Here is a 26,881-nt window from a genome sequence, read left to right on the forward strand (position 1 = left end):
GATCGATTGAAATCAATTTTCGTGTGCCTGGTCCCCGCCAACCATCTCGCCTTGCCCTTCTCGGGTTAGGTTGCAACGGTTGATCGTCACGTATACACGTGTACTCGCTTTGACTGGAATAAATTGGATCTGCGTTAATTGGATCGGTCGTTTCAAAGAGACATGTTGAGAGGTTATATCGTTTTAGAGAAGCATATTTCGATCGGTTTATACATATGCACCTACATTTCGCATCGTCTTTATTCAGTGTTTGAGACTTTCTGTAGTAGTTTGTTTTGTTAGATAATCTATAAGTACAGCGGAGTAGTTCTTTCTGGTGGTTAATCATGATTAATCATAAGAACGTACATATCTGCGAGGATTACTCAATATCGTGAAAACGATCGTAAGATCTCGTCTTTCAGTCGATTCGATGTTTCGAGCGTAAATATCGTTCCCAGTCGTCACCGAGGTGTCGCTGTCGTATGTGTGTCGGGCTTGGTGCACAAGTACAGTACCGTTCGAAATATAGCCACGTAAATACATACATACGTGCCTTCGTATAAATACACAAAGCCTGGTCGGCAACGCGGAGAATCTCGAATTCCGAATCGATTTCGTCGGATAAATTCCTGAACACGCTACTGTGTGTCTTCAAGGTCGTAATTGTGTAACGAACGTTTAAGATCTCTCGACTGTATTCCGTGGAGCACGGAGCATGAGTTGCAGTTGCCACTGGCAGCAGTGCCTCGGTCGGACACGGTGCTGTGTCACAAGAAGCTGCGTTTGTTTTTCGACTCGGGTTCGCGCGCCTCAGGTTTATCTTTAACCGTTCCACGGTCCATCTTTCGATTATATAATCTGGGGTAGATCGTCAACTACAATAATCGACTCGACGGTTTATTAATCGAAATGTAGTCTCGAAGCGTACAGTGAATATTTCGAGCCGCGCTCTCGGACATGATTGCGTAACGCATGTAAATTACAATTGTCTTGTCGATAATGTTGGCGTGCTAGCGCGCTCGATTAACATCGAACCTTTCAGTGCTTTTTCTGCGAATCGTTTATCGAATTCACGCACAGTTCGTCGCGTTGTGTAACGTACAACAGGTTAATTAGACTGCACGCTGTGGATCACAATTGTATTGCTCTGTCGGTAAAAGATCGCGGACTCTGCGAGTTAGTGATGATCTTTGACTTCGTCGTGAAATATTTTTTTGTCAACTTTTTATATCAACACGTGATACATTGTTTAAAAATGTATTTATTAAGATTCTATTGACAATTTCCTTATATAGTCATATAGTTGAGTTAGTGATATATAAGGTAGTATTAGGTAGATAATTTTACATAGCTGCTGTCGTTTTTCTAATTTTCTTGTAATACCAAAGATTATCTATTTATGTATGTTACAATTGGCGGAAGAGTATTCGTGATCAAAATGACACGCAAGGTTCTGCTAACGTTCGGCCAATATTATCGAAGGTCTAAGCCGCGAACATGATTGTGTAATAATGTGTCCGCGTCTTATGCCATTATTGCACTCTTAAGCGCATCATCACGTAACTGTCCTCTCGGTAGCATCGGTGTCGTTCAAGAACTTTTAAGAAGCTTGTATAATCGACTGATTTCGTGTATTTCTTTAAGTCAGTATTTTAATCGTGTGTTACGTCGATAATATCGTGTGTGACGTAAACCTTTAAAATTACCTGTAAACGCATTTTTAAATGTATAATTCATTAAATAGCCTTCAAAAATTAGTGAATAACAAATATTAAAGTAAGAAAATTAAATTTCCTTTGCTGTGACAAAAAATAAAGAATTTAGTACACATAAAATAAAAATAATAAACTCAATACAGATCTCCAGATAATTTAAAAAGAATAAAAAAGGCCGGGTATTCTAATAAATAGTTTATCCCACGTGAAGTTAATATTACGCGTTCGCATGACGTCACGTGACGTAACCTTTACGTATAGAACAAACAATCTCAACAGATCAGTTTCGTCGTCACTCGTTGCTCGTTTAAAAAATTGCAATATTCGAATGTGATCCATTCAATGTTTATCCTTCACGTGCTAGTGTGAATTGCTAAGAACGTGTCGAAAGTTGTTCATAAAAGAGAAACATCGATTTTAATTACATGCTTAAAGGTGTTATATTAACTGCAAATAACGAGTGCGTCTCGACGCCGCCAGAGCGTCGCGGCACCGGGGACAGGCTATTATTAGAGACGTCTCTTCTCCTCATTTGACTTTTTAACGGAGAAAAATGGTATCAGCTGACATCCCTTACATAGACGATTCATCGTGGAACACTTTTATATTCGACTATCGATATCATTTAGAAGTTAATTAAAACTTTTATCTAAAAAATATATACCGAAAAAAAATCGAATAGCGCGAAAACATAAAAGATTTTCTACAATGTCGGAAAGTGTTTCTCCCGTCATAAAAAAGAGGAAGGAGAGGAAAAAATGAAAACGAAGGGCTAGTTTGCACGATGAGAATTAATTAATCCAGGCTGGCGGTGTGTTAAAAGCATTGAAACTAGTAACGCGAAAACGACCGTTCTTTTGTTTCATCCTCTCCTATTGTCCTTTAACGTGACGGGAATAAAACCTACGAGAGAGGTAGTCCAGGTGCCGGTCGAAAAGCAATTTGCCCGCGGGCTTGACGCGTTTCTCTCTTTCCACTGTCAGGCTCAATCACACTTTCCGCGAATCAGAAAACACTTCCGTCGAGAGTTAAATTAATGCGGAGGAAGCGTGACGCGACGCCTTGTGATCTGACGTTCTCGACATAATCGAATCGTCTGCGCGCGCATCGTATTGTGCGCGTGATTTAAAAATCGAAGCTTAAAACTGAGAAAATTCGTATCTTCATATAATCGGATAAATTAATAGAGATAAAAGAAGTTTTAAAAGAAGAACGTTATTTAAATCCATATCAGTTACTAAATTACTTCGTGTCTATTTAAATTGGTATTTATAAATTGACGAAAATAGGAAGATTCAATACGCGCGTTAATCGAACATCAGACGCCATGACAGTTTTCAAGAAGTCCCTCGTTTAAAAGAAAATATATGCTAACGCGCATTAAAGGGGTTAATTAAGGGAAATCGCGGGTGTATAAGTAGAAAAGAACAACGAAGGAGACGAACAACATGAGGGCAAAAGATAGAAAGGGAGTAAAGATAAAGAGTCGTGGGCAAACGAGAGAGCACGAACGAGAGAGCTAAACGGAAGCGAGCCAATATGAGATTACAGGGCAGTTGGGGCTCGTGCCAGATGCGCGTTTACACGGGCCCTGAATACTGTAAATGCACTATCTGGTACGACATCTCTCCTGTCGCCGCCACCAGAGTAACGGTCACCGAGTTGCTGCTTTTCGGCGGTGCGATAAATTCCAGAAAAAAAAAAAAAAATAAAAAACTTTTCGATTATATACATAACCTGGAATGAGCAACGCTCCTTTTCACCGGATTAGTTTTTCGCTTAAGAAAGTAACTACAAATGAATATTTCATATTTAATCCTTCGAGTAAAAATTTACATTATTTCATTAACCCTGCTGCATTCTTTCGGTCATACCCGATTCAATTGTAGTTTCTTAATGTTAAAATATATCTCAAGTTTTAAACAAATCATTATTGATATGCATGATCTGTTGCTTTAATTTCATGCTAAAAAAGCTTCTTAAAGAAGAAATAAAATTGAAATATAAGAATCGCAATAAGGTTAAGAAATATCACGAAATTACATTTTGTTTTTCACTAAAAGTAATTTTCCTATCTTAGTATTAAGCTGTCCATGATGACTCGAAGGGTTAAACAGGTTATGTCATAATTATAGTGTATTTTTCAACATTCATTTGTAACTTTAATTAGCCAATTGTCTTCGAATTATTTAATGTTTGTTATGCATATGAAAAAGAAATTGTATAAAGAATACTTCTAAATATGAAAAACTTGCAAGTTCGAATGCGTGGCGTTGAACGCGGTTAGGTAAACGGTTTGTAGAGGGGCGACTCGATTGTGTTTCGCGATGAACAACGAGGGTGAAGATCGCGTGTGTTTGTAATTTCGCGTCTCTATCCTCGTTTCTGTATCATCCCAGCTGAAAAGTCGACGCGTCGCCGCGCAGTGTCATTGAAAACATTACGGAGATACAATGTCACGTTACGTCACGCTCGCGAAGACGGATCAGGGAACAATTGGATACGCGAAGGAACACGGGATTGCGTTACTCGCAAAGTGTATCGTGTTCTTATTCCGGTATCACATGACGTTTTGCCTAATACATCGAAGCTCGTCAATTTTATTTATAGAAGTTATTTAGTAAATTTGATATATCATAATTAGACTGCAGATTTGTATGCATTTATGGGGAACATGGGGAAAAATGTACATAATATATCAAATAGAATACGTATAATATTCAAAGTAAAACACTTATTATAATATTTCCATTTCATTAATTACATTCATAAAAATTCGCAGTCTATGCATAATTAAATATAAATTTAGAGAAATGCATTTATTTGTACATTGTAATGAATCACTTGTAAATATTAACTTTTATCTCGAACACAGTCGTCAGGGTCAGTATATCAGTTTGATATGATGCCTTCTTGTTGACTGATGAAGTATTGTTGATCTGCTTGAGTCAAATGATAAGATTCTTTCAGACTCAGTACAAAATATATTTTATTATTGATAAAGGAGGAATATATCAGTTTATAAGGTGATTTGGTATATTGTTATTTGTACAATAGAATTTCTTTTTAAACTGAATAAGTATGTATTGAGTACCTGGACTACTACTGGATTTGACGCTAGTACTACCAAACCAGTAAAAATGACTGTCGTCAAAGTCTTTGTATTTGTAATTACTAAAATATTTTAGTAGTTATATAGTAACAGTAGCAGTTAAACTTTAATTCCAATTAGCTATATATAACATTATGATTTTTTACCTGAGAAGCATAGGAATGTGATAAAAAATATCTTGCTATTTTATTTAAGCTGTATTTTTAATGTAAGAATAGATTTTAATTGAGGATGAGGAGAAAACATGAAATAGTGATAAAATAAGAAATAAATCGGATAGTAGTCCAGATCGAAATTTCCTGTTTAACGACGCATATCGTGCCAGAGTGTGCACGCCGAATCTGTGTATGTGTGCGTATGCGTGTATACAGCAGCAAGTTAAATTTGGGATGTAGAATGAGATTGCGAAATTTATAATCTAAAACGAGAGTGTAAAGCATCCATAACGAAATATATACACATCTTGAACATATGTGTATACACATATACACACAAACATATTTTATCTTTGATAATGTTGGAAAATCACATTACACGATCTATATAAGTATATATGTATTAACTGGTACATAGCAAATACTGCACAAGCGAGGTTAAGTGAATAAAAGCGACTGCATGCTAATTTTAAATTAAGCCAGGTAAACCAGTACAGTTTTCCTCTTAAAGACCAGGCCAGAGAATACTTGTATGCACGTTACATGTGGTTTATATTCTGGTTTAAAATTCTGTACCTCATGTTATATGTCTCTTAAAATCCTGTCTATACGAAATATATAGTAACTATATACAACTGCTTCTAATTACTCATTCAATTTGTACATTTTGGTAAAATTCACTTATTTACAAATCGATCAAAGTGAATACTTATGAGTGTATATTATACATACATAGAAACATAAATAAGCATAAAAAATTCTACCACAATAAGAAAAAGCAAAATTAATTAGTACACCGCTTATAGTGCCTCGCATTAATATTGTAATACCACCGGCAATTATTATAGTACATACTTTATAATAGTACCAAATCTAAAAAAATATTGTGGATTTATCATCTATTTTCACCTATTTTTGAATTCGTCAGGTTCTACCCTTTATAAAAATAATTTTTTTCAACTACCAGGTGACCTAAAAGTTATAAAATTCTTAAAAATGGACATGTCAAATCTTCCCCGTGTAGTTTTCATATCAATGTAAGCCTTAAAACCTCATAACGACTGGTATTTAAATCTAGTGACATATAACTCACGGTAGCCAAGAATAAAACTAGTGGAAAGCATCAAAGACACGCCGTCAATAATGCGAAATTCTCGAACGCGAGTCATTTTTCTGCGTCAATGGCACAATAGGTATTGTGGAGTTCATGGCTGGTACAGATTTCACGATAGTTACGTCCGTGCGACACAATACCGTGAACCACGCGCGATACAGACGTACGCACGAGATATGGGAAACCTGTTTGGCCCACCGTGGCGCTTGTGTCGCAATAAATCTCTGACACGTTTGCTCAGCAAAAGAATTTCTCCGACTTTAGCATAAAGTCAACGCGTGTGATATTTTCTACAACATACAGTGGCTCACGAAAACATTCGAATGCTTCTAGAAACCTTTTACGAATGTATTGTATATATTTTATATTGAACATTTCGAAATTTCATTAGTATTATAACGATTACATTGATGAAGTTTGAAGCAAAACTGAGAATCTATGTAGTAACTATAAGGTATTTATTCCAACTATATACAATATTCCGCAAGGATCACAAAAGTATTTAAACAATTATCCATTGTATTGTTAATAAGCCTTAATATTCAGTAGAACTATTTTTAATTAGTTATTATTACACCATTTAACTTATATATTGGAGATTCGTGCTGTATGCTAACTTTTTACCAGATACCTTGCAATAAACTTTACTTATATATACTTTTCTAGATTAGTTCCAAATTTTACCGATATAATCATGGTGTCCTTCTTTCATTTTAGTGACTTTCGAAATGTTTTATATAGCACATAATATATACATAAAAATTTTCTATGATAAGTAGCCACTCCTTCGATCTTTCATTTTTTGCATTTTTGTCTTTCTTGTATATATCGTAAATGATTACGTGTTCTTGGAAGAGTTGAATAAAAGAGTCGGTGGAGCGTGTAAACGAGAGTATCGGTTCGCGGTCGACTTGTTTTCTTTTTTTTGTTCTTTTGCTCTCATTTTTTCCTCATCGCTCTCGGCCGTCGGACATCGTTTGCGCATAGGCGATATTTATACCTGTGACTTATTCGTTTCACCACTTTCTGGACTTTTTACAACTTCTGACACATTTCAGTTTCTGGCACATTGCATAAGATGCGTGCACCAATTGATGACTTTCTTTGTTCAAGTTCATTCATCGTGAAATCAATTATTGGACTGCGGATTTTTATGCATGTAGGGGAAATTTGAAGATGCACAATTATATAGAGAATGCGTAAAATATAATATGTTATGATATTTTGTAAATAAGAAAATTGCATGCGCAGATTCCATTTTTTATTATATTCATAAAAGTATGACTTTTCATAAATATTTACAGTCTATTAATTATATAACTTATATAATTTTCGATTAATTATTCTTATATAGATCTGATTAGCGACAAGAGTGTTTCAAACAAATTCCTATCTATAAATGACATGGATCTTCTACTTAAGGTTCATTATGGGTGGTGGTGCTAGTGAGCTTTCGCGAAACTTTCAAGAACGTTGATTTCTATCGTTGAAGAACGTTGAAATTTATCTATCTATTTTTAAGTGATTGAATTTTGAACAATATTTTCATATATAAATATATGAATATCTAAGGATAATATAAAAGAAAGATTTTTGAGAAATTTAAAACACTGTTGTCGCAGATATATTAGGGTAACATAAGTAAACCATTATAAATATAGCAGTGATATTGTCGACCACTATTATCTCAAACTGTCATCACTTTTTGTCGCTGCTCATTGTAATTGTAATGACAATAAAAATCATATACTGTGCCGCATCCTTCTCATCATTTCATTTCATACTGCCACCTCTCAAAGTCGTTGCTTCCCGGAACCTCAATATCATTTTAGCAAGTTATTCTTGACCCGGTAGAAATGCTCTTTTTCCTTCCCTTCCGGACATACTCGATGTACGAGGTACATACATAATTATTTTGTATATATTTCATGCATATTGCACTTTTTTTATATAAACAATATTTACGTTTAGTTTTAAACATACGTATTTAAAAAGTAAAACAGATTTACTTAAAAAATTTAATTAGTATTGCTTAATAATATTCATAATTTTAATCCTAAATTTTATTATAATATTAATTCATATTTTGAGACTTGGAAATCATGCAATTATAATATGAGAAAGAATTTGAATAATGAATCAAAGTTAATCATAGTTAATTAGTTATTACTTATAAAAAGTAATATATATAATATGGTTGAAGAATAATAATGGCATATGTTTACTCTACTAAAACATCTTATTTTTTTAATATTTACTCTACACAACATGCCACTGTCAATGTCACATTGAAGATAAGTCATCCAATATCTGAGAAGTTTAATATAGAGATGGATTAATTGAACAAGGGATGAGGAGAAGAGGGTTAGCCAATAGACGGAAAGGAGGGGGCAAAAACCAAGAATACTTCGGTTAAAAATAATCAGCTCTCTTACTATGGATGGTGAGAAATTTGGGAGCAAGGTCAATCGATAGCAGCGTAACTTCCTAAACATGTGTATTGCTCAGTTTATTTAAATATCCTTGGATCGTTAGCGGATGTGTATTATTTCTTTGAACTCTGAGATGTAACGTGGATAATTTTTTTTTCACTTGCTAGAAACATTTTGTATCTTGTAATGTATCATCGGAGGTTAATTTTGTAAAAAAGAAAGAGAGAGGATAGTGAACAAAATGTTGACGTCTTTATATTGAAAATTGAATAATAACAGTTCATTTTTGGATTCTTTCTCATTTATAATTCTGTCAATAAACTGCGGTCAAAGTTCCATCACAGGCTATATAATTTCTTGCTACTAGTTCTTACAATATTGGTAAACTTTGGAAAACAAAATTTCGAATAATTTACATTAAACCGTAAACAAATTTTAAAGCTATTTTACGCAGTATTGTATTTGAATCTACAGATTAATGTTCTTGGAAAATACATTAGTAAATACATAATCTCGCTTCATAAAGCACAAGATTTCATTTCAATAAAATGAGTTCTGAATAATCGACAATGATGAAAATATTTTTGAAAATTGGCAAATCTAAAAACTTAAGAAAATGACTAATATCATAGTAAGGCTTTATTATTTTGAATTATAATTTTTTTGATTTTGAATTATAAAATAATATTCATCTACTTTATACAATAATACATTAATGTTTTTAAACTCATCGTTTATTATTATGTACCTCGTAATCGTCATAAATCGTTATAAAAGCACGTACACGATGGTGCACTTAAAAAATCCCTAGCATCAGGAAGAAACTGCGTTTCTATTATGGAATCCACCAGCGGAACTGCTTGAAGAAGAGAAACACGTTTGACGTCAGAAGAAAATCCTTGGCAGAAGATTTTTGCAATTGGCATGTTGGCAGTGTTGTTAGCTGGTTGTGTGGTTATATTGTATATACGACCGCTATCGACACTGCAATTATGACGATTGCAGATCCGCAACCGTGATTGAAAACACAACTTCAATGATCACCATCAAATAATAAGGACGAGGATTTAAATCAATATTTTCTAATTATCACATTAGTGTATTTCGATTGAAACATTTTATGTGTGAGGATGAAAAACTGTTTTACTGACCAACATAATAATTTTCAAGTTTATTCTATGTAGATACATATGTACATAAAAAATATGTCTTATTTAATGCTAACTTTAATTCTTCTCAAGTCCAGAAATTTCAAAATCGAGTTAAACGGGAAAACTGAGCTAAATATAATTAATATAACTAGTACAATTAAGTTGAAAAAATTGTAAAACTTAATTTTGTAGACTTAAGAATTTGCTAAATGTAAAATTACATAAAAGTTTATTTCTCAAAGGCCATCATGGTTGAAAGTTCATCTCATTTTTTAATGAAGAATTTAATTTAAACATTTCAAATTCAATGAAATAAATCCCTCGATATAATATAGCAATATAAAATTGCTTTTCCGGTGATCAGGAGGGTAAAGTCAAACGAAAAGCCAGCATTCGGTTTCTAAACAAATATATGTAGGCTTTTAGCGTGGTGATTCACGGTGACTTACATTGTCTGTTTCTCTCTGTTGCAGATCTGCCTACGTATCCTTTGGAGGATTACTGATGAGGTTACAGGGTGACGCAAACAACCTACACGGTTTTGAGATCGACCAGCATATGTATCTACTAATGAAAAAATTGGCGTTCTAACTACATTACATGCGCCACAATTATTGATTTAGGAAATGTGTGTATATTAAATGCAGTCTTTTCAAGGAGAACGTTATTATTAATAAATTTAGGAGAAAGGTGATTGAATTGTTAGAAGTTATTAATGGTCGATATGATTCCAGAAAGAAATTTCTTGTATATTGCAATAATTGAGGAAGCAGTACATTGACGTAAAACAGGAAATATGTATTTTGTTTTCTAACTGATCGTTCACTATTCATATTCTCCAATTCATGAATCATTACTAAGCATTGTCACTGCCATTGCGATTTTCAGATACATGCTGACTAATAAAGGTATTTTTCCACGTAAAAAGTAACCTTCTAAATAAAAACTCCCAACCTATCCAATTATTCTTATTAAAAGGTACCATAAAAATTACCAGAATTAAACAGTTGTTAAATAAAATGATTACTAACTGTTGATTAAATTCTTGGAAAACAAACAAAACATGACAATTTTCAGGCGAGTTTGTAGTAGCTTTACAATGCTGCGATTGGCCAGCTAAGTTGGTACATATTTAAATAAACTGCTTTGCTCCTTGTTACCAGTTGAATTAATTACAAGCAGTTCTTGTAATTAAACTATAAAGACCCGTAATTCCGCATTCTCTTAATTGCGAGCAACTGATTCAATGAAGTAAAATATTTTTGCTCACTCCTGTCTTTTATAAAAGTAACCATTAAAAGACAATATTTAGTTCATAACATAAAATTTTCAATAAATTCATCAAATCTTAAAAAAATAAAAGAGATTTGTAGGAGAAAAATCTATGTCTTGTTTTTTGTGATGCTGCGCGTACAGGACGACGCCATTTTGGAGAACAACGGAGCCAAGACTAAATGCGTGATCCAATCGAAACGCGCGCAGCTTCTGTGAACACGAGAGCAAGAAACGAAAAGAATGTATCACAGAGACATGTTGCAGAAGGGGGAATAGCCAAGAACTAATTTATGTAATTAAACTCGCGGTATTCCTGACCTTGTATGGCTGAATGTGAGCTGACCGAGGCTGGCTCGAACAATGTAGCATAAGTACCACTTGGCGTGGATACGTCTCGCGCCTCAACATGGCGGTCTGATGTTGCATAACATATCGCACTATAAGATGGCTGCCACTTAATAAGGGTTTGATTCTAAATAGATTGGCCCGATGACATATAATTCGCTTTTATCTGGTCGTCCGTACCGCGAAGTTGCGCAACGCGTGCGCATGTATACGGAGACAAAAATCGATATTTAACGAACCACAAGTGTCGCCATCGTGATGAAAATTTCCTTCGCAGTCGGTAATTTAGATTCTTAGATAACCAAGAATTCCAGACAATTTAATTTGAATTTAATGAAAAATTTTGTAGAATATTAATTTTTATTTTATTCATTTTATTTCGTCAAATTATATAAAGTAAGAAAATTGATGTTTATTTACAGTTTTATCTCATTTCTATTGCAATAGTGAACGTTTCACACTGAATAATATTAAATAACATAATATAAATATTTTATTTTTTTATAATTAATTAGAACATGAATTTATACTTTTTCTTAGAAAGTATTAAGTTTTGTGGTGATAATTACCCTCAGACATTGATCAAACGCAGTGCAAACAGCCAAACCCTGTTTGTCTGGACTCCAATCTAGGGAACTAACAGGTTGTGATGAAACAATAGTGTTTTGTAAAAGAGTTAGATCACCGACGACTCCGCGGCCAATGCCATCTACGTCTACTATTTTTCGTTTCTTTGGATAATTACTAAAAATAATTCAATAGTAAATAAAACTATAAAAAGCTAAAAATAAAAATAGATATAAAATGTATAATTACTATTTCCATAAACAAAGGCTTCCTCCTCCACCGCAAGTAACAAATATTTCACGATTTTGGGGCAAATGTCTAACTAACCATACTGTTGCATTATGTGCCTAAAACATTATAAATCAAATTAAATGAAGATGTGATTTTCACATTTTAATCTTACCTTCTCAGTTAGATAAGTAAATCCTTTTTTAGGATGCTGAGTTTTTAAGTCAAACAAATAAAACTTTGACTCCAAAGTGGTAGCTATTAATTTATTCATTGGAATATCCTTCCTATCAAATTCAATGCTACAAACTCCATTTTTAAGATTACTTTCCCACAAAACAGCCATTGCTTTCAAATCAAACATTTTTACATCTCCATTATCATAACCAGCAGCTACAACTCGTTCCTCAGAATTGTATGAATTTCCAAATGCAACTGTCCAGCAATCTCTACGATCTTCACCCTCTTTAGGTTCCATTACAGCAACTGGCCGACCTTTCAACCTAGGATCCCAGACTTTAACACTTCCATCCCTAGAGCCAGTTACTAATTCCGGTGCGCCGCATCCAATGTTCTGTCCAGCTACACCATCGATACTGTTTATAATCTCATCATGAGCAACAGTAGTATAAATTGGTATCGAAGGGTCTTCTAGGTTGTAAATGTTCAATTTACCCTAATAAAGATGACTTTAAATCTCTATGTAGGAATAAGAAATTGTTAAAATTTAAAACTTATGTATAATATCATTCATTCAAATGAAAATATCTTTCAAATTTTTTATATTTTTTGTTAATACCTGAAAATCACCAGTTGCTAAATATCTGTCTTTTAGGCTAGATGCTTTAAAGGTTCCGCATTTTATCGGTTGAGATCGTTCGATATCTTTAACAAGATTTAATTCGCCGCTGGAAACTTCATAGATTTGTATAATACCGCTACCTCGTGGTCGTGAGCCCATAACCACAAATTTTGCGCTGCACGGAATCCATTTTGCATCGAATAAGGAATAATTTACCGATTTCTCAATATGACAAATTATCTGCGGTTTCTCAAATTTATCCATGCTTTCGAAGTTGACTATACAACAAGACTACTTGGTTCTTAGCTAAAATTTGTGAAACTGTGACAGCACTTATTTTTACGTATCTGAAGTATTTGAAGTATCCATAAACAGAGATCAATAGGAAGCAGGAAATAGGAAGTAGTGAGTACGGAGTAGGGAGATCGTTGATGCAATGTCAAAAATGTTGGTCAAAAAATGCACTAGGAATAGGACCTCTAGTGGCCAATGGCCGAACTATAAATACGTATCTTCTCCGTTCTCATGGTGGGAGAAATAAACGTATACACAGTGAGAAGGGAAGTATTTCAGTTATTAATGAATAAGATTTTGCTAAAAAGAGATTTTTAATTATCATATTCCTTTAAATTTTTAACTTCATTAATATCAATAACATCCTTTTCGAAAAAATATCAAAATTGCCTGAAAGTTTAATTAAATATAAAAAATAAATTGTTTCTTCTGTATTGTTTATAGAAATACAATAAAAAAATGAGATTATTTACTGTAAAAATAATTAAACAAATATGTACTGTCTGCTTGCGATCGCGACCGTTTATTTATACTGGTCGGGGGGAAGTCGGAAAATTTGAATTCGTCTTCATTCGACGGTTGTATGTAGCGGCGACATTGTTTTGCCCGGAGTCTATTTGTTCTTACATTACTTGTATCCTAACGATCTTGATACTCCAAGGCAAAACAACATGATCTGAATTGTCCTTTGACTCATGTGCCGCTACAAAACTATAAGTAAACATAAGTGGAATATAAATAATTTAGACATCTAACATGCCTTGAGAAGCCTTAGATAAGTTTGAAAATTGATATGGATCAAGCAAGATAAGATAATCTGTAGATTAAACCATTATGTTTGAATTGACATGTATATGGTAAAAGTGTGAACTTGCAAGGGTGCCTGGTTCATCTCTCAGGAGCATAGATGTTAATGCTCTCAAGAATTTTAAGACAGTGGATCTGTTTATTGAATATTGTGATTGTAAATTAGATCTGACTTTTGACATTGACCTCCCGTCGTGCATACGCATGTCTCGCACCAGGAGCATCGGATGAAGAAATGTTGGGCCATTTGAACGCTAGAGGCGGTGTTTTGTGAGGAATACTTTTGGCTGAATTTATTTCATACTCACAATTCATCCAGGTCTGTTCCAGCTGTAAGGTCATCAGAATTTATTTGTCTCCAATAGTTGTTTGTTTTTTCAACAATGAATTCTACCAGTTCTTCAGATACAAACAACTGGAAGTATTGCAGAAATCCCCAGGATCTTATATTTGTTTGAATACCCGATTGCTGTTTTGTAAAATCATGAATTATTAGCCTAAATTTTTTCGAAGTCCATGTAATATCTGACTGGTTGGTACTTCGTACGTTAACATTTCTTGGTACGTTTCTTCTTCGTACGTAACGTACGTATCAGTTTCTTGAGATTCTGATGTACTAAGTACATTTAATAGTCGTTTTCTTTGATTTGCTGTATTTATATGTGATTCATTTTCATCACAACTTTCCGAAGCAGTCTCGTTCACCAGTTGCCGTTTTTTTAGATTTTTATACTTCATTTTAAAGAGTACCGAAACCTACATCACTTATTAATATTTGAAACGGATAGGAGGAATTAAAGATCCTCTGGACCTAACAACTTAATAACCTGGTTTACTTATTTTTCTGTATGTAATGTTATTAATTACCTTTTAACTGTGATACTCTACAAAAAGATAGAAAACAAATAAACTTTACTCGTTGCAGGAACTTCTTCTTATGCGCTAGTTTAACATAATTAAGATGTCAATTCGCGTGTCCTTACTGTCACTGGCCAATACGACGCGTTTAGTGAATGCGGGCTATATCCGGCGTAAGTCGATGTGAAGTATTTTGTGAATGCCGGATATAATCGGCGCTAGGCGTGAAAGAGTTAAAAATGAAAAATTTTAAAATGTTACGTGGAATTCAGAGATTTTTATTATTTCGTGAACATTCTATAAAACATTGCATATATAAACATATGCTCGGGAAATATATAAAATTTAATTCAATATCATATAAAATATAATATTTTCATATTTAGTTCAATTACATTCCTATTAAGAACAATTACTCATTCATCAGCTTCAGTGTCTTCATCTTCTGCGACATCGGTAGCATTAGGAGCATTTAACTTCTTCATAAAAAGCTCGACGTATCTTACTAACCGTTTATCAGAAACTACCTGTAAAAGATATAAACGTTTATATAAATTTGTAATATATAATTAACAATTGTTTGTATGTAAAATATTTACCATTTCCATCACTTTATCGATAGCTTCCTGTAAGTTTTTTTTAGACGTGTTATCGTCCAATTCCAAATGCAAATCTTTCAATGATTTAATAAGAGTTTCTTTGTCAATGTTGCTTTCTGTATTTAATACCTCTGCCAAAATAGAAAAAACGAGGCTATTATGAGCACAGAAATTCTCTCCTCCAGGTTTACGAGTTTCAAGCCTAGTCAAGTTTAATATAAACCTGGATACTTCATAAGGATCAATTTCTTGTAAGGGACTGATGTCTGGTGCATTACATAAAATTTGTAAGGTCGGCAAGTATGCTTCTTCTAATAACATGTGTGCATCGGGTACGAATGTGACAAAATTATCGAAGAAACCAGTTAGACATTGTCGAAGATAGAAGTCGCTATCGTTTACAGGATTGTAACATAAAATTATTAATCTTGACAATAAACTCGAACTAGTAATTCGTCGATGAAGTAATAATTTGCAAAGACCTTCCGCGGCAACTGTTCTTAGTCCTTGATTCTATATTTTTAACAAAAAGATTTTCACATTATATATTTAAAATAAAAGAATATTAGACTAGAATATATACTCACTGCATTATCTAATAATCCGGCTATAATTTTAATAAAATTACAATTGCCTCGTTCTGCTTCTGATTTACGTAGAGATGCTACAGAAACTTCTGTGTCGGTATCTGTAAATAATTTAGTGCGAGATTTTTCTGATTTACTACCAGTATTATCGGGTACATTTTCTAATATATCAAAATGCTCCAGGCCGTATAACAATAAAAGGTCGAAGATTCCTTTCAAAGCAACAATCCAAATATCTGGATTTTCTTGTTCCAAAGAAAATTGTAAGAACAACATCATAATATGTTGTTTAGCTAATTCCCTGTCCAATATACAACAAACACTAACTGCTTTTAATGCTAATATATGTACTTTATCATCCGGATGCTGAAAACAATAATTACGTTATACATAATAATTTAAGATTAAATAAATTTATATTTCAATCACATACATCTAAACTATCAAGCGCTATTTGCATAAGGCTTTTAAGTGTTGGCGTTAACGAAGTTACAGACTGCATCATTGTACATATTATAGTTAGACATTTTATCATTGTTGCAGAATCGCTCTTTTCTTTGATCTCTTCATTAACTATAGTTTGTGTTACTTGAGGTTTTTCTGATAATTTTACTATTTCCTTGTTCAATTCGTTTATTTGATTTTTTAAACCATCTGCCTTTAAATACTGTTTGTCTTGTATAGCCTGATATTCTTCTTCTTTCAATTCTAATAATTTTACCTTAAGTTTTGCTCTCTAAAAAGTACTTTTCATTAAGATAAATGGTACTACAATTTTTACCAAATTTGAATTTTTTAATGTTATATTTAATATTATATTGAGAATACCAACTTACTTTTAAGTTAATCTCGTGTTGTTGTTCCTCCGTGATTTGTGTTTGTGTTATAGTTTCTTTCAAAGGCAATCTAATTTCACTGATTATATTAGCTAATGTATCTAGTCTGCTATTTACATCGGGTATAACGTTTTTTAGGTGTGTTACTGCACATTCAACAAGTTTTTCAGTCCAGTAATTACCCATTAAAATATTACGTATTAATTCGTTCAACTTTTTTCTTCCAACTTCATCAGATAAATCATAAGTTGTTACTATTTCAAATAACTGTAATAAGACAAATTTCTGCATATGATTCACCCATGTTTCGGTTTGTTGTGTGGATATTGCTGTAAGGAAATCGGAAATATAATTGCAGAACATTGATAATTCTGGTAAAATTGTTTCCAATTCTTCTGTACAAGATTCACGTTGAACATATTTTACTAAGCATCTCCAATACAGTGCAGTTTCACTGCCCAATTTATTCACTGGTATTAATTTAGTCTCTTTATCTATTGGTAATTGTTCTATTAATGTATTTAATGCAGTGTTCCTAATTAAATAAAGATTAACCATTTAGTATTTCAAACAAATGTTCAATTGCACATATATATGATAAATTAAATACTTACTTAAATAAAGAATCTAGGGCTAAAACAGATACATCTGTACCAATTTCAGCATCAAGAGCTGTTATTAAACTGATGAATTTACCATTAAAATGTCTTAACCATGATGGTAATAGAACATTTTGAACAGTTCTTTTAATTATATCAGATCTATCTTTTAAACCATCATTTAGCAGCTGATCTCTTTGTGTAATAGTTAAAGATCTTACTGTTACTTTACTAATGAATTCATATGCCATTTTACGAACTGCCTCATCTACATCTCTGGTTCTTCTCAATGCAACTTGTAAAGTACTTTGATTCTTTCCCATGCTCATCAATGCTGCTTTACGAACCATAGCATTTGGATCTTTGCTGGCATGAAATATATACATTTTTATAACAGGGCATTGCTCATCTGTAGGATCTTGAAGTCTATGTAAAGCAAAAATTGCCTGAGCTCTAACTTTTGGCGATCTATCTAACAACCGATCCATCATAGAAGCAGTAATTTTATCACAGACAGCATCATCAATAAAAGCCTGATCACCCATAGAATTTAATAACATATTCAAAAAATGACAAACTCGAAATCTTACTCCTATGTCTTTTGCACTATGATTCGTTAGGAGAAATTCAAACAGGTTGGAAAGAAATGGACACATCGGTTCCTCAGATTCATTATCATTTATGGCTGAATATAAACTAGCGGCAAATTTAGCAACAAACTCCAGAGTATTCTCAACTCGTGGATGTCGCTGTGCAAAAGTAAGTGGAACTTTAAAACAGGATATAAAGCAGTTCCAAAAATCTGATTCATTAGTCTAAAATCGAAAAAGGAAATGTTAGTAATTTTGCACGCTGTATGTAAAACATTTATATTGAAACTTTTTTAAATAAAAATAAATTAATTATAATGAATTCGTCTGTATTACAACCTATTCTTACCTGTTCGTAGCATTTCTTCAATTTTTTTAAATTACTCTGATGACAAGTTTTATTAAATTGAACACTATGAAATATTTCTTTTATATAATTATTTGTATTTCGTTTCATACTTATAAAATAATACGATTACGACCTGAAATATAAAAATGTGTGAGAAAACGACATAAGAAACAAAAACGTTACAAATTCAAATATATTTTCCTTATTGGTTGAAATGTTCACATCCATCTTACATCTACGAATCAGAGATCGCATGACAAGGATAATGAAATGATTGCATTGAAACTGAGTAAGATGGAACAATAACAATACTCGACTTTAGAAACATTGGCATAAGAATGGATTTAGATATCAACCTAAACATATAATCTTAACGTACATATTCAGGGAAATAATGTTTAATATGCATTGCTTGGCAAGATTATCTGATGAAACTGAGCCAAAATACAATATCATATTGAATGTTTTTGTACAAAGTTTTATTTAAGAAGATTTCATGTTCGTGATAAATCTTAGAATACATACATATCGTATGTATTACTAGGTATCACCATATATTAGGTATTTCTCAAGGATGAAAATTCTATAGAAATTCTGTCGGCATCCTACGACTATGTTTGACCTTTTGTCAAGAAGGTGAGAGTTAGATGGAGTGAGCTGAAGATGTTTATAAACATAACCTTAAATTATCTATATCATCTTTTCGGCAGAACAAATAAATTATAATTTTATAATTCATAAAAATATTAAAATCCTGTATTGACCTAATAATATATATATATTATATTATAGTTTTAATTATTTCATATTTGAAATCAAAGGAACATATATTACATAAATAATACTGCTTTTTATATCACATCTTTATTATTAAAAATTGGTATTTATTAGCTTTTATCTTTTAGATTATATATATGTATTATTATATGATACGTTATACGTGTATGTTGATCAAATTTTGCTTTTAGTAATGTTTTCTCCAATAAAGTGAAAAAATTAGTGAAATAGTGTATTCTGCTGATATTGGATAGATATAAAAGTAAAAAAGATGGATGTAGAAGCTAATAAACAACAGGTAATTTTTTTCTAAAGTTAATTTATTTTTTAATAAATTCTTTAAAAAATTTATAAATTATTTAACTAATTTTTTACTTCACAGCTAGAATTTGTATTGCCACCCATTTGGACCGATATTAGAACTGAATTAAGGGAGCATATAGAATGTTTAGATAATCTTCCAATGTACCATCTAAACAGTACACAATGTTACTGGCCAAGGAAACCTGATATTTTATCTCTTTTGGATTGTGACTTAGCACCACTTGGTACCACATTAAAATTTGATCGTGATCCTGTTACTGGGAAACTTGGGGAGATGCATGAGGTACCTTCAAAATCAGCAGGTGAAACTGCACGAAATTCTATGTCTATGACTCGTGCACCAGGTCCAGCTAGTGATAATATCAGAGGTATTTGATAGAAAAGATTCTATAATAAAATATAGCAATTTTTTGAAACATTATGTAAATTAAGAACATGTACAAATTTAGGAAATACTAGTAATATTCCATTCTGGCCTGGTGGTTTTGATGAACCTGAGATAATAATGAATCCGTCACTGGAGGAAATAGACTTTGAAAACAATTTAAGAACCTTGGCAAAAGGATTTAGTGCAGGTGTAGAATTTAAAAGTGACAATTGTACTCCAAAAGAAAAGACGACAACTGTCACAGAGCAGGAACCATCAGAATTAGAAAAAAAAAATGAAATTGAAAAAATAGCAGATAAGATCAATTTAATGGCCATTATAAAGGAAGAACAAGATGAATTTGATTTTTGGAAGTCAGAAACAAAAGAAACAAAAGAAACAAAAGAAGAAACTAAAATAAAAACTTCAGATATAGAACAAGCAGCATTTGATGAAATTTCTTCGTTCTTAGAGGAAGCAGATATTCCTATTTTAAATATTTCAAAAAAACCTGTGGAAACTGCAAAGACAAAATGGGCAGAACAAATAGATGTGTCTGTTCCAATAACTGATTTCGAAAAACGTATTCCTGAACTAGCGATGAGTTTTCCATATGAGTTAGATACTTTCCAGAAACAAGCTATTCTTAAATTAGAAGAAGGCTGTAATGTATTTGTGGCCGCACACACGTCGGCTGGGAAAACAACAGTAGCAGAATATGCTATTGCATTAAGTCAGAAACATATGACAAAGTAAAATTGCAAATTATATTTTGAATTATATTTTGGTTAATTAGCAATACTAATTTTGTTTCTTTTTAGAGTTATTTATACATCTCCCATAAAAGCGCTTTCAAACCAAAAATATCGCGATCTTAAACGAAAGTTTGGCAGTGTAGGATTGTTAACAGGAGATTTACAAATTAATCCCAATGCTTCGTGCCTTATTATAACCACGGAAATTTTACAATCTATGTTATACTGTGCATCAGAAGTTTTAAGAGATTTAGAATTTGTTATATTTGACGAAGTGCACTACATCAATAATGACGAAGTAAATAAAAATTCCAAATGTTACAGTTATATTATATTTATATTATATGTTATTATATATTATATTTATATTGTATATTATTATGTATTATATTTGTATTATTCTATATAAATATTACAATTTATATTTAATATTTATAATCATGATATATCTTATTATCTTATGTTATGTTAGCGTGGTCATGTTTGGGAAGAAAGTGTGATCCTTTTGCCACAAACAGTTACTCTAGTAATGTTGTCTGCAACTGTGCCCAATCCTTTAATATTTGCTGATTGGGTTGGTCGTACAAAAAAGAAAAAGACATATGTAATAAGCACATTAAAACGACCTGTACCGCTCCAACATTATTTATACACTGGAACTGATGGTAAAACTAAGGACAACAAATTTTTAGTATTGGATGAAAGAGGTCATTTTCTATTAGATGGGTAATCAATGATAATTTCTATCTTTAATGTGGTGTATAAATTTTTAATGAATAATCTTATATTTAATATAAATATTATTATTCTAGGTGGTACAAAGCAACAACTGCGCAAAATCCGAAAAATCAAAGTAATAAAAATGCTAAAGATGTTAAAAGGATACCAACGCAACGACAGATGACTCCAAAACAGGAACAAGTATTGTGGAATGCTTTTATAAGTCATTTAAGAACTCAGGTTGGATTAATACTTATATATTGATCAAATTTTACTTATTCATCTAAACATGCATTAACAATTACTTTTGTTATGCCAGAACATGTTGCCTGTTGTTGTCTTTATGTTATCACGAAAGAGATGCGATATGAGCGCTATATTATTAAGAAATGTAGACCTTACAACCGAGACTGAAAAGCACACTATTCGAACTTTCTTTCAAAATAACATTCGGCATTTAAAAGGTACTGATAGACAATTGCCGCAAGTGCTTATGATGCAAGAATTATTAGAAAGTGGAATTGGTATCCATCACAGTGGTATATTACCTATTTTGAAAGAAATAGTGGAAATGTTATTTCAAACTGGAGTTGTAAAAGTCAGTTTTCCAATATTCTATATTTTCTTCCTTAATTTCATAATGTATTTACTATTTTTAAATTTTAAAAGTCACCACCTTTATGGTCTTGCAGTTACTATTTGCAACAGAAACATTTGCAATGGGTGTAAATATGCCAGCACGCACTGTGGTTTTCGATTCTATAAAAAAATATGACGGTACTAATTTTCGAATACTTTATCCTTCTGAATATGTACAAATGGCTGGCCGAGCTGGACGTAGAGGTCATGATACAGCTGGAATGGTTATAGTCATGTGTCGAACATTGGTGCCACATTTTAATGAGTTACAAAATATGATGTGTGGTCAAGCTCAGAACTTAGAATCTAAATTTAAAGTAACATATTCCATGGTTCTAAATCTGAGAAGGCTAAATGAGTCAGTAACAGTTGAAGCAATGATGCGAAGATCTTTTAAAGAATCACCAGTAATTAGAAACCAAAATAATTACAAGATACAATTGCAGAAATTGGAAAATGAACTATCAAAATTGCCACCATTAACAGATCTACAGAAAAACTTATCTGACTTTTATCGACTAGCTGTTGAGTATCTAGAATATCTTAAGTATCTGAAATCCTATTTTTATGAGACTCAGAAAAAAGCAATAAGATGTTTAACAGCTGGTAGAGTATTGTTGATATCATATGAAAGTCATTATAATAAATTAGCTATATTACTGAGCACTGTTCAGAATAAAGGTAGTAAACAATACAGGGTATTAGTCCTTAAAAATTCTGATGCAACAAATTCTGTCAAGGAAACATTATTGAAAGAAAAGAGCGAGAAAGCTAAGAAGTCCGATAAATGGTACGATATTGTTGCTTTAACGAAAAAGGAAATATTTGTACCAGTTGGAATTCCATTAGATGAAGTGTTAACTATAGCTGCATGGAATATATTGGAAATAACAAATTGTGAAATTAAAACAGATTACAACATGGTTTTGGCAAATTGGGAAAAAAGACAAATATCAAGATTTAGGTAAGTAGCGTGAAGTTAAAATTAAGCGAAATTAGATTACGTTTAATTTATAACTTATAAGACAACAAAACTCTTGAAATATTTTTAGAAATGAGCCTCCCAGTCAGACTATGCAAACAGCTATAGAAGAATTAATGACATTATCTCTTAAAGCTTATCGCGATTCTTCTGTTCTACAACCATATCTGCAAATGAGAATGAACTATGATATCGATATGAAATTAAATCATTTATGCGAATTAGAGAAAGCTATGTATGATATTAATTGTACAGAGATAGTAAGTTTTGAAGAGCACTTTGAAGTTGTATACGAACGAAGTGAATTAGAGAGCGAAAGGAATAAACTACAATTGAAACTTAGTGATGAAGGATTAAGCTTGTATCCGGAATATGCAAATGCTGTTGCACTTCTTAAAGATTTGGGATATATAGATAATGACGAAAGAGGTTTGTCTTCTTTTAGATTATCAACACGAATTAGTTATGTATAATAATTTTATCTTGTTTTTTATAGTTGCATTAAAAGGTCGTGTAGCTTTACAAATGGGAAATAACGAATTACTAATTACCGAACTTATTCTCAGAAATGTGTTAACTGTACGTCAACCAGCTGAAATAGCAGCGTTGTTGTCTGCTTTAATATTTCAACAACGAACTGATATTGAACCAAATTTAACGCCAGAATTAAAGAAGGTATATATATTTTCTTAATACAAATTAACTATTTACTGTGACATTTAAAGATTTTTTGGTTACAGAATTGTCTTATAATAAAGCAAATACATGCCGAATTAGAAGCTTTAGAACAACATTATCAGTTAGTAACGTTGCAACCACTAAACTTTGGTTTAGTAGAGGTAGTTTATGACTGGGCACAAGCAAAGTCATTTGCCGAGATTATGGAGAAAACGGATGTACAAGAAGGGATCATAGTACGATGTATACAACAACTGAGTGAAACATTACGAGATGTAAAAAATGCAGCCATTACTATAGGTGATCCCGTTTTAAAGGAAAAAATGGAAGAAGCCTCTACTGTCATTAAAAGAGATATTGTTTTTACTGCATCCTTGTATACTCAAAATTAATCGTTTAACAAATCTATGTATAATAATTTATTTAAATGTGTAAATGTGCAGAATATTTTCTACTTTGATCAGTGAGATATATGTATATTTTTATAATTTATACACCGTTTATGAATCATATGCTGTTCAAAAAATGTACAGTACAATATTTCTCTACCATAGATGTAAAGTACTGGAATTCAGTTTGGTCTGAAAATTATATTTTTTTATGTATAGATATATGATAAGAGTACAAAGTAAATGAATAAAATTGTTATTAATATTGAACAATTCTTTTAATTTACAATGCTTATTAGTAAAAAATATTATCCTATATTTTATTTTCAGATATTATAGTGCACGTTGTTCCGTGTTATTAAGATTTCCTTGACCTTTATTTGTCTCAGAAATACAGGTCCATTGACCTTCTGTATTTTCACGCCAAAGGGACACTTTATTATCTCCACCGCTAACAGCTAATATACCTCCAGTTAATGACCAACTAACATTCCAAATGACATCGTCGAAAACATTAAGGATGGTCGGTGTCCAACTTGTATAATCATTGGAGGTCCATACAATTACACGACGATCTTGTGAACAGGAAGCCAAAGCTGCTTTGGATGGTCCAACTGCAGGTGCCCATGCAACATCCCTTATCTGTAAGAAATAAAATATTAAATTACTGTTCTTTTAATTTACATTTCTAAATTTGAAAAGTGACAAATGCATTACCCAATCACTATGTGCTTCAAGTTTGTCTTCTTCGATCCACCTATCACCTTCTTCTTTCCAAATTTTAACTAAATTGTCACAACCTCCTGTGGCTAATCTCTTTATTGGTCCATTTTTTTGTGTTCCACTAGCATCAAAGCTGGGTTCAATAGCAGGACACCAACTCACTGCATTGCATCCAATGGTATGGGCATTTGTAATTTTTTGTGCATCCCATGTATCTCCATTATTAATAAGTATGGACACTGAACCATCAGAGCTGCCACAGGCTAAGATTAAGCCAAATTCATGTGGTGCCCAAGCCACTGAGTTAACAGAGGAATCATGACCATTGTGTTCATAAATCTTGGTCCATTCTCCTAATTCTTTCCAAATAATTACTTTTCTATTGCAAGAAACAAAGTAAAATAATTTCAGATCAGAATAGTTAGTTTTAATATATTACAATCTCTATGAAAAGGAATATATTTTATATGTATCAAAAAATGGTAACAAATTGAAACATACCGATCGTAACTACAAGACGCTAAAAGATTTCCAAATTTAGGATGTGCCCAAGTAACTTGCCACACAGGTCCAACATGACCCTTAAGATCGGCTACTAAACTTTGTGAACCATTTTTTAAATCAAAGATTTTAACCGAGTTGTCACTGGAACAAGTTGCTAACCTCAAACCATAATAATCCATCTCTGCATCGTGAATCATATCTTCATGACCGGTATCAACCGTATTCAAAACTGATACCATTTTTATGACACTTTTTGCTCAAATTTTGTTAACTATATTCTGAAAATTATTAAGTTATACAATTGTAGGTGCGACAAAGAGGTTATGTTGTCCTAGCTGTTCAATGCTTGTCACTTACGTGGAAGCATGTGCGCACTGGCTGTTAACGCATGATTACTTTGCGCAACTCGTGTGTAAATATTAGTGCCGTTATGTCTAAAAACTGAATATAAATTCTTTTTTGTGATTTTGTCAAAATTATGAGGAATATAAATATTTGTTGTACCCTTATTATAAACTAAGCACTACGACTTTATACATAAGGACTAATAACCTTTTTTACGTGGTATGTAGTAAAGTTTTTTTATTTATTTAATTTCTTATATCAAATTGGAATTAAATTTTATTCTTATTGATTTACTATAATAACATATAATAACTTACACATTTTCACAATATCATACTATACATCTTAAATTTATGCTTAAATATTAACATTCATAGATCATATTCTATATTTCCAAAAACCAGAGCAGAATCATATTTAGAATAAAATGATCTAAACATGATCTAACAATGATCATGGTGCATAAGCGTGATAAAATTCGTAATTGAGTTTGTGATCGATTTCAAAATGATCATGTACAAATATTTAACCTGTCACTAAAGAAAACAAAGTATAAATTCATCATTCGTAAAATACGTTGCTGGATAATGGAATCGCTTTATGTTCATTTTTTCATTCATCCTTCAATTGGTAAAGGCTTTTAAATTCGTTCGTTTTTGTTCTGTTAATGAAATGTTATATTATACTACATATACTTTTGAAAAGCTTTAAAATTAGAAAAATTTAAATAAAATAAAATAAGAAAGAATTTTAGTTACATATAATATTTAGTCATAATATTGAGAACTTTTTAACAGATAAACTAACAAGTTAATTTGTTATAACGATGTTTCATTTTTATTAATAATTAATATAGAAATCCCATTTAATTTTATTAAAATTTATCCGAAATTATACATACAGTAAGATATTTATAATATAGTTACATTAATAGAATATAAATGAGATAAACGACAGGAATTGATAGGTAACATAATAATCTGGTCATTATTCGATTGATTTAATCTAAATCCATTACGGTTTAATTGACGAATATTTTCACTCTAATTACTATCTCATCTTAATATAAATTATAACGATTTGATGTTCAATTTCACGGATATTTGAGCGACATCCATCATTAATTTATCCCAACATTAACCGTCACAGCGTTACCGGAAAAACACAACTCAGAACACATGCTTACTGTGTGTAACGTCCTTACGTACAGAAATGTCATTAGTTCATCATAATTCACGAAACTGCGGTGCAACATAACATGGTATACGTTCGTGCAAGCTT

At 32.1% G+C, this 26,881-nt stretch overlaps 5 protein-coding genes and 1 long non-coding RNA gene across 15 annotated transcripts in view; 3 read left to right on the forward strand and 3 right to left on the reverse strand.

The window, feature by feature from the left end:
- Positions 1-10,355, forward strand: part of Rpb8 (DNA-directed RNA polymerases I, II, and III subunit Rpb8) — a 72,087-nt gene extending 61,732 nt beyond the window's left edge. For all 5 annotated transcript variants that reach the window (XM_033339032.2, XM_076624113.1, XM_076624115.1 and 2 more), the window contains one exon: positions 10,135-10,355. In XM_033339032.2, coding sequence (XP_033194923.1) covers positions 10,135-10,252 — 118 coding nt within the window. In that variant the 3' untranslated portion in view covers positions 10,253-10,355. The remainder of the gene's footprint in view (positions 1-10,134) is intronic.
- An 83-nt stretch (positions 10,356-10,438) lies between these two features.
- Positions 10,439-13,336, reverse strand: Wdr92 (dynein axonemal assembly factor 10). 2 transcript variants are annotated; one of them, XR_013060006.1, is made up of 5 exons: positions 12,876-13,336; positions 12,252-12,752; positions 12,098-12,195; positions 11,255-12,025; positions 10,439-11,146 (listed from the first exon to the last, which is right to left on the reverse strand). XR_013060006.1 is itself a non-coding variant. In XM_033339030.2 (4 exons), exons 1-4 carry the CDS (start codon positions 13,140-13,142, stop codon positions 11,818-11,820), a joined length of 1,074 nt encoding a protein of 357 aa, XP_033194921.1. In that variant the 5' UTR covers positions 13,143-13,336; the 3' UTR covers positions 10,439-11,817. The 2 variants fall into 2 exon arrangements, 1 of the variants encoding a protein (XP_033194921.1); XM_033339030.2 differs by having other exon boundaries at positions 10,439-12,025.
- Positions 13,337-13,543: 207 nt separating this feature from the next.
- On the forward strand, positions 13,544-18,171 carry LOC143303615 (uncharacterized). Of its 4 annotated transcripts, none has more exons than XR_013060112.1 (4): positions 13,544-14,540; positions 14,703-14,825; positions 14,905-15,010; positions 15,622-15,709. It is a non-coding gene; the product is annotated as an uncharacterized LOC143303615 (long non-coding RNA). The 4 variants fall into 4 exon arrangements; XR_013060114.1 differs by having other exon boundaries at positions 13,544-14,298; positions 14,377-14,825; XR_013060113.1 differs by lacking the exon at positions 15,622-15,709 and adding an exon at positions 18,079-18,171 and having other exon boundaries at positions 13,544-14,825.
- On the reverse strand, positions 15,095-18,754 carry Cap-G (Chromosome associated protein G). The gene is made up of 7 exons (XM_033339076.2): positions 18,398-18,754; positions 17,474-18,273; positions 16,860-17,394; positions 16,457-16,759; positions 16,024-16,389; positions 15,437-15,949; positions 15,095-15,364 (listed from the first exon to the last, which is right to left on the reverse strand). The coding sequence occupies exons 1-7, from the start codon at positions 18,503-18,505 to the stop codon at positions 15,254-15,256; spliced, it is 2,736 nt and encodes a 911-aa protein (XP_033194967.1). The 5' UTR covers positions 18,506-18,754; the 3' UTR covers positions 15,095-15,253.
- An 83-nt stretch (positions 18,755-18,837) lies between these two features.
- On the forward strand, positions 18,838-24,301 carry tst (superkiller complex helicase subunit twister). Of its 2 annotated transcripts, none has more exons than XM_076624525.1 (12): positions 18,838-19,033; positions 19,366-19,472; positions 19,557-19,866; positions 19,948-20,617; positions 20,687-20,918; positions 21,093-21,346; positions 21,433-21,580; positions 21,660-21,938; positions 22,033-22,943; positions 23,032-23,390; positions 23,458-23,636; positions 23,702-24,301. In XM_076624525.1, exons 2-12 carry the CDS (start codon positions 19,446-19,448, stop codon positions 24,029-24,031), a joined length of 3,699 nt encoding a protein of 1,232 aa, XP_076480640.1. In that variant the 5' UTR covers positions 18,838-19,033; positions 19,366-19,445; the 3' UTR covers positions 24,032-24,301. The 2 variants fall into 2 exon arrangements, with proteins under 2 accessions (XP_076480640.1, XP_033194966.1); XM_033339075.2 differs by lacking the exon at positions 18,838-19,033 and adding an exon at positions 19,040-19,277.
- Positions 24,269-25,625, reverse strand: Sec13 (nuclear pore and COPII coat complex component secretory 13). The gene is made up of 3 exons (XM_033339079.2): positions 25,253-25,625; positions 24,746-25,130; positions 24,269-24,670 (listed from the first exon to the last, which is right to left on the reverse strand). Exons 1-3 carry the CDS (start codon positions 25,492-25,494, stop codon positions 24,362-24,364), a joined length of 936 nt encoding a protein of 311 aa, XP_033194970.1. The 5' UTR covers positions 25,495-25,625; the 3' UTR covers positions 24,269-24,361.
- Between the last annotated feature and the right edge of the window lie 1,256 nt (positions 25,626-26,881).

The sequence above is a fragment of the Bombus vancouverensis genome, chromosome 14, assembly GCF_051014615.1.
Source record: "Bombus vancouverensis nearcticus chromosome 14, iyBomVanc1_principal, whole genome shotgun sequence".
Lineage (NCBI taxonomy): Eukaryota > Metazoa > Arthropoda > Insecta > Hymenoptera > Apidae > Bombus > Bombus vancouverensis.

Bases quoted from the DNA above. Each gene is read 5' to 3' on its own strand.
- Cap-G (XM_033339076.2), bottom strand. From the start codon at position 18,505: ATGAAACGAAATACAAATAATTATATAAAAGAAATATTTCATAGTGTT. The intron at 17,395-17,473 runs GTAAGTATTTAA...TTATTTAATTAG, and splicing joins GCCCTAGATTCTTTATTTAA to GAACACTGCATTAAATACAT. The intron at 16,390-16,456 runs GTATGTGATTGA...TATTGTTTTCAG, and splicing joins TAGCGCTTGATAGTTTAGAT to CATCCGGATGATAAAGTACA.
- Wdr92 (XM_033339030.2), bottom strand. From the start codon at position 13,142: ATGGATAAATTTGAGAAACCGCAGATAATTTGTCATATTGAGAAATCG. The intron at 12,196-12,251 runs GTAAGATTAAAA...ATAATGTTTTAG, and splicing joins TTACTTATCTAACTGAGAAG to GCACATAATGCAACAGTATG. The intron at 12,026-12,097 runs GTAATTATACAT...AATTATTTTTAG, and splicing joins AGCCTTTGTTTATGGAAATA to TAATTATCCAAAGAAACGAA.
- tst (XM_076624525.1), top strand. From the start codon at position 19,446: ATGGATGTAGAAGCTAATAAACAACAG. The intron at 20,618-20,686 runs GTAAAATTGCAA...GTTTCTTTTTAG, and splicing joins AGTCAGAAACATATGACAAA to AGTTATTTATACATCTCCCA. The intron at 22,944-23,031 runs GTAAGTAGCGTG...AAATATTTTTAG, and splicing joins AGACAAATATCAAGATTTAG to AAATGAGCCTCCCAGTCAGA.
- Sec13 (XM_033339079.2), bottom strand. From the start codon at position 25,494: ATGGTATCAGTTTTGAATACGGTTGATACCGGTCATGAAGATATGATT. The intron at 25,131-25,252 runs GTATGTTTCAAT...TTCTTGCAATAG, and splicing joins GCGTCTTGTAGTTACGATCG to AAAAGTAATTATTTGGAAAG. The intron at 24,671-24,745 runs GTAATGCATTTG...TATTTCTTACAG, and splicing joins TTGAAGCACATAGTGATTGG to ATAAGGGATGTTGCATGGGC.